This window comes from Cololabis saira, chromosome 5 (genome assembly GCF_033807715.1).
Source record: "Cololabis saira isolate AMF1-May2022 chromosome 5, fColSai1.1, whole genome shotgun sequence".
Classification (NCBI taxonomy): domain Eukaryota; kingdom Metazoa; phylum Chordata; class Actinopteri; order Beloniformes; family Belonidae; genus Cololabis; species Cololabis saira.
In genome coordinates, this window is record NC_084591.1 from 23492179 (window position 1) to 23501129 (window position 8951).

General features: G+C 43.9%; 2 protein-coding genes across 2 annotated transcripts; one reads left to right on the forward strand and one right to left on the reverse strand.

Moving 5' to 3' along the window:
• The first annotated feature begins 4395 nt into the window (after nucleotides 1-4395).
• LOC133444665 (tumor protein D53 homolog) lies at nucleotides 4396-4808 on the forward strand. Its single transcript, XM_061722535.1, has 2 exons — nucleotides 4396-4545; nucleotides 4626-4808. Exons 1-2 carry the CDS (start codon nucleotides 4396-4398, stop codon nucleotides 4776-4778), a joined length of 303 nt encoding a protein of 100 aa, XP_061578519.1. The 3' UTR covers nucleotides 4779-4808.
• pdf (peptide deformylase, mitochondrial) lies at nucleotides 4560-7678 on the reverse strand. Its single transcript, XM_061722534.1, has 3 exons — nucleotides 7579-7678; nucleotides 5739-6354; nucleotides 4560-5523 (listed from the first exon to the last, which is right to left on the reverse strand). Exons 2-3 carry the CDS (start codon nucleotides 6328-6330, stop codon nucleotides 5366-5368), a joined length of 750 nt encoding a protein of 249 aa, XP_061578518.1. The 5' UTR covers nucleotides 6331-6354; nucleotides 7579-7678; the 3' UTR covers nucleotides 4560-5365.
• Between the last annotated feature and the right edge of the window lie 1273 nt (nucleotides 7679-8951).

Here is an 8951-nt window from a genome sequence, read left to right on the forward strand (position 1 = left end):
TCCGGCATACCTTCAAATACTAACCTAAACCTCAGTTCCTCTTCGCTCTCGTTCTCTGCACCAGAGCCGAAAAACACGTCAAAAGCCAGTCCAACTAAACCCTCCGGTTCAAAAGCAAAAAACAAATAAACGGAAGCAAGGTCAAAAAAACAGCCATCGGAACAAGTAATACAGGTCAATCACCTACTTCAGCAGGAGCACACAGCCTGATCATTCCAGGACCTTCCACCTCCCATCCGGATTTCCACCCACACCAGCAGTCTCCTCCCTCCTTCCTCAAGGTCCCTGGCACCGGGATGCCAGCGCCCCCCACTGCCCACCTCCAGCAACTACAGCAGCTAGATCCGGCCGGGGTTTCTGGCACCGGGATGCCAGCGCCCCCCCGCTGCCCACCTCCAGCACCTAGCCCACCTCCAGAACCTACAACAGCTAACTTCGGCCGGGGTTACTAGCACCGGGATGCTAGCACCCCCCACTATGCCCTTCCAGCAGCCTCAACTACCAGCGGCAGAAGGGGCTCTCGGCACCGGATTGCCAGGATCCTCTGCCTCCCAGCTCCATCAGTCCCAGCAGGTTACCTCGGTTGGAGCCACCGGCATCGGGATGTTGGTACCCGGCCTCCCTCCCACCGCATTTCAACCCATTTTCCTTCCTCAACCCGTTCCGGCCCCGCAGGCAACTACTCATTTCACCCTGTCCACAGCTAATCCCGCCGTCCGTCATCCCAACGCTTTCGCTTCCCGCCCTTCTCCAGTTCCGGCCAACCTGCGCAAACAAATTATAGAGGGTAACTACATTAATCTCACACTCCTCCTCATGCCTTCCCTCCGCCAACCACCCGCAGACAGACATCTTCAAGACTATGAAGGGTGCCTCCACCCGAAAGGAAAGTCATCCACCCGTTTGCATACGCTTTCTCTCTTTACAGAGATGTCATGTGTTCCATCTTTCCTTCACGTCGCCAGGAACTGGATGACTACTTATCCAGCATCCTCAATCTGGCCCTCCGCTTCGGAGGCAACGGCTTTTACCTATACCACATCCACTTCACTTCCGAAGCTGCAGCTCGCCTTCATCAGTTTAACGAAGCCACATACTGGAGCACACTGGACACCGAATTGTATTGCCGCATCTTCGCCGCCCGCACAGCCCTAACATGCTCTTTGTGCGGTGCCCCATCGCACCCAGCTTCATCCTGCTCCATTCCTGCCCACGCTGGGCCTCATTCCACCCGAGCGAGATCTTCAGCTTTCTCCCGGTTGTCGTCAGCAGCACCGCCAGCCAGAGCCGGATTAAATAAATGGACTACACTAGGCAGACTGTGATTTTTGGGCCCCCCTCCATCGATGTTATTTATGAAATCTTAAACTTACCAAAGTTACTAATAAAACTTAATTCACATTTTACATAGCATAGTCATAGTCAAGTTGGTTCTTTGTATTCCAAAATAAGTCATGTGTTGTATATTACAATCTACAGTCTAAACAGTCTATCAGACTATTTTTAGATTTTTATTATTTATACGTTATTACAATGCTCTATTAAATGCTATTAAATTATCCTTATCTTATCGATTGTGAGCATTTTGCAGAAAATCTTAATTAAATGTGTTGATTAAATTGAATAGTTAAATAAGGAGTCAAATCTACAAAGACCAATACAATTTGCAGTAAGACAAAGTGTGCTGTAGTATGTACTGTATGTCTGTATGTGTATATGTATGTATGTATGTGTATGCGTATGCAGAGCCGTTTGAGAGATTTGCAAGGCCCTGTGTGAAATAGCCAGGGGGGCCCTCGCGCGTGAGCGTAGCGAGCGCGCGCGAAATTTTTGGGTTTTTCGGGTCGGATCGGGTGTCTATATGCGCAATTTTAACTCTCCAATTAGCAAAATACTGGATACCTTCTGCCTCATCATCATCTGGGCTTACCTCGACGCGGGGCCCCATGGCTGCTTGAGACCCGGTCGGATCGGTGATTTTTGTAACAAATTTATCAAACGTGCCTTTCAGAGAGGCATTAAACTCTTCCATTTTCTTTTGTTTTTTTCTTTTTTCATTCCCTGATGGAAATTTCCTGAATCTGTCTCGTTCTCTCGACATTGTGTGACAGTTTGTTCCAACTCCACCCGTCTGGATCAGACTAGCTTGTGTCCGCGCTTGGTCTGATCAGTTGTATTGAACAACAGACACGCGTCATCATTGCACATATATTTATTGATATGCACAGACTAGTACACATTAAGGTCTGTAATGGAACGTGACTGTTGATATTTATAAGGAAAAAAAAAAAAAATTGGGGGAAAAAAAACGGCCCATAGTGCCAGGCCCCTTGGGGCGCCAGGCCCTGTGCGGTCGCACGGTTCGCACATCCCTTGCGGCGGCCCTGTGCGTATGTATGCGTATATATATATGTATGTATACTAAATATAGTAATAATGCACATATATATATGCCTTAGGTTTTTACCGGCATGTTATCAACCATTAATATGTGTGCAGACAAAAAAAAAAATTTTTTTTTTTTTTTGTCCCTCTGTCTGGGCCCCCCCACTGTCGGGCCCTAGGCACGTGCCTAGTCTGCCTTTGCGTTAATCCGGCTCTGCCGCCAGCACCCTTACTTCCAACGCACACATCATCCACCCCATCTGTCAGCATTCCTATAACCAAGGGCGTCGATGCTAAAGGCAGGCCCATGATGCATCAAGGAGGCCGCTCCATTTGTAACAACTTCAACGACACCGTCTGCAATATGTCCCAGTGCCGCTTCCTCCATGTCTGCTCCTACTGCGGCGGCGGACATGCCCGCCCCGCCTGCCCGCACAACCCAACTTCGCAGAAACTAGGTGAGCATCTCTCTACACCTATCAACATTCCCGCTTTAGGGGTGGCACTTCACAACCACCCTAATCCGGGCTGCGTTAAGTTCCTCGTCAAAGGGTTCAGTGAAGGTTTCCACCCCGGCATTATCTCACTTCCGTCCTCATCTTTCGAATGCAAAAATCTACTGTCCGCCATAAACAAGCCGGAGTCAGTCGATCGCTTGCCCGCCAAGGAAGCTAAAGAAGGCTTCATGATCGGCCCGTTCCCTCATCCCCCCTTTCCGAACTTTCGAATCAGCCCCCTCGGCAGTGCAACCAGGAAATACTCAGGAAAGAAACGTATCATCGTCGATCTCTCAGCGCCTCATGGCAGTTCCATTCCAAGCATCAATAGCCTGATTCCAAGCGAAGACTTCTCCCTTCACTACGCCACCATCAATCACGCCATCGCCCTCATTAAACTCGCCGGGAAAGGGTCGTGGCTCTCAAAAAATTCAGTTTGTTAATAATATACAAGGTAATCTAAGAGCTTGCATTCACAAGCACTAATTGGTGTTAGAAAGGGGTAAGAAGGAGTGTTAGTTCACTCTTCAACACATCCCCCAAGAAATCTAATTTACAATATCTTCTATCTTCTAAAACCTGTCTTTAATGTCTCTCACAAGTATGTCCTGTTTAACAATGAAATGTTAGAGTTTGAAACAAAACTTCCCTTATCTTAAAAGAGGTTTTTTTTTGTAACTCCAGAGGAAACATGAGTCTGACACATTAGCAGCTCTCAGAAAGTCAAACAGTCTGCATATTTTCTTTGAAGAAGAAATTCTTTGAAAATGTGTTGTTACTGTGTCAGTTCTTGCACTAATGTACCCAAATCTTGTGTTTGATTTGTAACCCACAGTATTTACAAAAGAACATCTCAATGTTGTGTAGACTGGAACAAATACTTAGATGTGAAAAGCTTTCACTGGAGTCAAATGAGTGTAAAAGTGTTGCTGTCTCCCTGCTGTGTAGTAGCTGTGTCATGTTGGCAGAAATAGTTTATCGCTGTAGAAAAAGTCGGACTTGAAGTGGTCTGCTGCATGCTTTGTTTGAGTCGAGTGGTTGAGCTGTATAATTATATGTGTGTATAAGTGTGTGTGTTAACTGCTTGAGGTGCTTGATGGCCCATGTAAACTGAATTTTCAAAGAAGTAAACTGTGAACTAGGAATGGGCGATATTTTACCGTTCACGATATACCGTCAAAAAAATTCCTCACGATAAGAATTTGTCATCTCCCGGTAAAAACGATAAAAGGAAGGAAGGAAGGAAGGAAGGAAGGAAGGAAGGAAGGAAGGAAGGAAGGAAGGAAGGAAGGAAGGAAAGGGGAGAAGGAAGGAAGGAAGTATTTCCTCTGTGGGATGGCTGGCAGATGAAATGGATCAGTTTACATGTATCGATTGGAAGTTACACAGAAGTGAGTCAGAGTGAGAGGTGGAAGTTTACAAAGATAAACAAGCAAAGGAAGCAACTGTTGTTCCCCTAAAAATGCAGCACAACATTTTCATTAGTCTACTGTAACCTGACTGCACAACCTGTATGTGTGTGCGTGTGTGTTTACCTCAAACAGGCTTCCTAGACTCTCAGCCTCTGAGAGAGGCTGATGAAGACTTGGTGTCAGAGGTCAACCTGAACAACACCCTCATGACGGAGGAGGAGCGAGAGGAGATTCAGCAGGAGCTGGCTAAAGTACGCACAAAAACACGCACGCACAAGCATAACAGGAGGAGCAGTTTTAATGTGTCGTATTTCTTCCTGTCCGTTTCCAGCTGGAAGAGGAGATCAGCACGCTGAGGCAGGTCTTGTTGTCCAAAGAGAAGCAGCACGCAGACCTCAAGCAGAAGCTGGGCATCACTCCTCTGAGCGAGTTCAAAAACAACTTCAGCAGAGGCTGGCATGACATGCAGACCTCTACTGCGTGAGTTAACACGTGTGCGTGCATGTGGAAATGGCAGGGACAGGGTGAAGGAGATTTTGAAGGTTTGAGGGTGTGTTACAGCTATTTTTATGTTTGAAGTCAACAAAGATGCCTTTTAGAGGAAATACAGTCTCAAAAAAACAATAAGTGCTCTTCTTAACAGTCGGGGATAAACTTACAGTCCAAAACAATTTGTTCATTTATTTAAAAAAAAAAAAGGTCATTTAAAAGTTAAGTTAAGTTAAGCATGTTCTGTCACCGCTGCTGTTGGCTGCAGACAAAGATCACAGCATTTTATAATTCATCCCTTTTATTGTCACCTTTATTGATCAAACTGAGTTTTGTTGAGCAGAACTTGTTTATAAAGTTATATATTTGTGGTTCCTTATAGGGTTGTGACGGAACAAAAACAGCTGTGATGCAGCGATGGATTGAAGTAGTTCACCACAGAGCTGCTGCTGTGACGGAGACGGAGATTCAGCTAGACAGCTGTGAAAAAGGTTTTATTCACTTCTTAGGGATAAAGATGCTGAGAATCAAATCAGTGTCAATCACTCGTTTCACAGCTGTGGTTGGCTTTCAGAGGGTTTTCTATTCGTTGTGTGCCTGCCAGTTGATGTTAACGAAGGATTTGCTGTCCATGCGGTCAATGTAAAGAACTCCATCCAAGTGGTCCATCTCATGCTGGAGGATTCGTGCTGACCAACCGCGGGCCTGCCATGTGACAGGATCACCTTTTTCATTCACACCTGGAGGACAAAAAGATACAGAACTGCTTTAGCATCCTTTAACTGTCTCCTGTGACTACAGATTACGGAAAGACTACGTCATCCACACATGAAACCTTAGGACTTTTCTCCTTTAAATGGCACAGAAAAGTAATCCAAAAATGATATATTACTCTTGTAATTCACAAAACCGCGGTGGCACTGTTAAACCACAGGAAACAAAGTTATGAACATACCAGACACTTCTACAGACCGATAGCGTGGAACTGTGGCGCAGTAGCCTGAGATGCTTTCACAGGCCTCCTGAAAAAGCACCTTCTGGCCGTCCAAGACCCTCAGTTGGGGGTTCACAAAAACCCTCAGGGGTTCGGCGGAGAGACCACGGAGCTCCCTCGCTGCAGAGGAGCTCTCCTCCAACATCTTCTGTGGGTATTCCAGGGCCAGGATACGGAGTGGGACCCCAATTTGAGGCGCGCTGAGTCCCACGCACTCAAGCCGCCGCATTACCTTCACCATGGTGCTGATGACCCGCTGGATCTCGGGGCCTGTTATCGCTGCGGGGTCAACAGCAGCTGCGTGCGAACGGAGGACAGGATCTCCCACTTGGCACACATGGCTGTAAGGAGGAGTGGGAGGGGAAATGATCTTCTGTTTCATGTACTGCAGATAGGAGCGCACTTTAACGTTGCTGGACACAAAGCGTCTACAGGCCGACATATGTGGGAGGAAGGTGGAGGCTGTTGCTGTCAGGGCCCGGGCTGTGGATGAATGACATCTGACCCCCATCCAGGAAAGCTGGAGAAGAGACACGGATGACTTAGTAGCCATGGTAGAGCTGCAGCAGGGACACGGCTGTAGGGATAGAAGAAATACATGCAATCATTTATTTATTCTTTAGCAGAGGTGGACAGAGTACTCGACCCCAGTACTTGAGTAAGAGTACAAATACTACTGGTCAAACTTTACTCTGTTACAAGTAAAAGTAGCTCAGTCAAAATATTACTCGAGTAAGAGTAGAAAAGTACTTGCTTTTAAAAGGTACTTAAGTATCCAAAAGTAAATGCTTTTAAATTTACTTTAAGTTAAAGTAAGAGTAAGAGTAAATTTCAAAGCAGAGAGGTAGTTCTGCTTCGGCAGACACAATAAACATTTGAAAATAAATGTCTGTGGTTTGTCTGTGCCCTCGTTTTTTACTCGGTCGAACTCAAACATTGAGTTAAGATACGGCCAAGGATTTTGTGACAGTCCCTGCTCCGAGTCCGGCTCATTATCAGACTCAGACGACTCAGCGGATTGTCTTTCTTCTCCTGACGCAGGCGTAGCCATTGTTGCGGCTCTGTCTTGACTTGTTGCGGCTCTGTCTTGACAAACGCAGGCTACTTTGGCGGTATCGTTTTGAGGAGGCTTGACGTATTTTCGCTTTACGTACATCCCAGTGGAGAGCGTGCACTGTGATAGGTCTCCTCCTTTGACAAAAACAGCTTGTGTCCAATAGGATTTCAGGGAAGAAGAAAAAAGAGCAGACCTGAAAGTAACGAGTACTTTTCAGCCTTCCTAGAAATGTACTCGAGTAAAAGTAAAAATATTTGTCTTGGAAATGTATTCAAGTAAGAGTAATAAGTACCAAAGAAATCTAATACTCAAGTAAAGTACAAATCCTCTGGATATGTACTTAAGTACAGTACTCAAGTAAATTTACTCCGTTACTGTCCATCACTGTTCTTTAGTAATATAATATTTACTATAATTTATTCAAACTCCACTGTGCTGGTGGTGTATAATACAAAATCAGAAAAAACGTCTCGACTAAACTTTACACGTCTGGCACACAGTGGGTTCCTACCCAAGGTATTTGAATTTGTGGTGGTGCTGGTGCTGGTGCTTTATTTTCTATGTCTGTACGTTTAACACCGCCCCGTCGGGCTGAACGGGTAACAAAACATGAGCTCCCATTCAACAGCTTCCACGCTAGGAAGCTTTCTGGACATGTCCACGTATAAACATCAACAGTTTAACACTGCTGCTCCTGATGAGTGTAATACCTGCGCATTCTAAGACATGAAACGTCTCTGTTACCTGTCAGTGAAATGTGTGCTCCCGTGTTTACGTTAATCATCACATGAGGATGAAGAGGTCAGCGGACTGACAACACGCTCTTCCTGGTCGCTGCTCGTCATCCGCATGCGCAGCTCAGTCACCTTCACAATAAAAGTCTCAACTGCGTGGAGTCAGACAGCTTTAACATATGGCCAAGATAATAATAATAATAATAATAATAATAATAATAATAATAATAATAATAATAATAATAATAATAATAATAATAATAATAGTTAATATTATTATTCAATAGCAATCTTTGCAGTTACAAAACATAATGTGATTTGCATATATTTACAATTTTAATAAGATGATACAATAAAACGGTAACTTAAAAATAGTTTGATCAAGTTCGATCGAATGTGGCATTTCCTAAAAAAAAAAAAACAAAACAAAACAAAGGAAACATTAAAATTTCAATGCATTGATTTCTTAAAACACTGCCATATTTCACTTATTCATCTTTTGGATATTATCAAACATTTGTGCATCTTTTTCTTATTGTGTAATCCCCTGCTTTTGTTTGTGGCAGGGTTGTCTTTCTGATATATTCATCTTCATTTATATGCCAATTTTGTTTGTTTAATTCTCACCTGTTTTTTCATCTTATCAGTAAAATTGGGTATGTGTATGAAATGTGCCATACAAATAAACCTGCATGACCCTGTCTAACTAAGAGTAGTGGAACAAAGAACATTTTGTCGTATGATTTCTACGTGCAGATGATATTTTGTATAGTAATTTAGTGTAAATTGTTCCTACGGTTGTTTCCCACATCATTTATTCTTCATCACCAAAACATCCGGAATAAACTGACATTATCTGTAATTTGAGCGTTTATATTTACCACAGCCCTATTAATGATAATTATGTAATTAAAAGTGAGAGGGATATTCTTTAAAGCCAGAGGTGGACAGAGTACTCGACCCCAGTACTTGAGTAAGAGTACAAATACTACTGGTCAAAATTTACTCAGTTACAAGTAAAAGTAGCTCAGTCAAAATATTACTCGAGTAAGAGTAGAAAAGTACTTGCTTTTAAAGGTACTTAAGTATCCAAAAGTAAATGCTTTTAAATTTACTTAAAGTAAGAGTAAGAGTAAATTTCTTATTTGCGACTATGTCTTGACTTGTTGCGGCTCTGTCTTGACAAACGCAGGCTACTTTGGCTGTATGGTTTTGAGGAGGCTTGACGTATTTCCGCTTTACGTACATCCCAGTGGAGAGCGTGCACTGTGACAGGTCTCCTCCTTTGACAAAAACAGCTTGTGTCCAATAGGATTTTAGGGAAGAAGAAAAAAGAGCAGACCTGAAAGTAACGAGTACTTTTCAGCCTTCCTAGAAATTTAC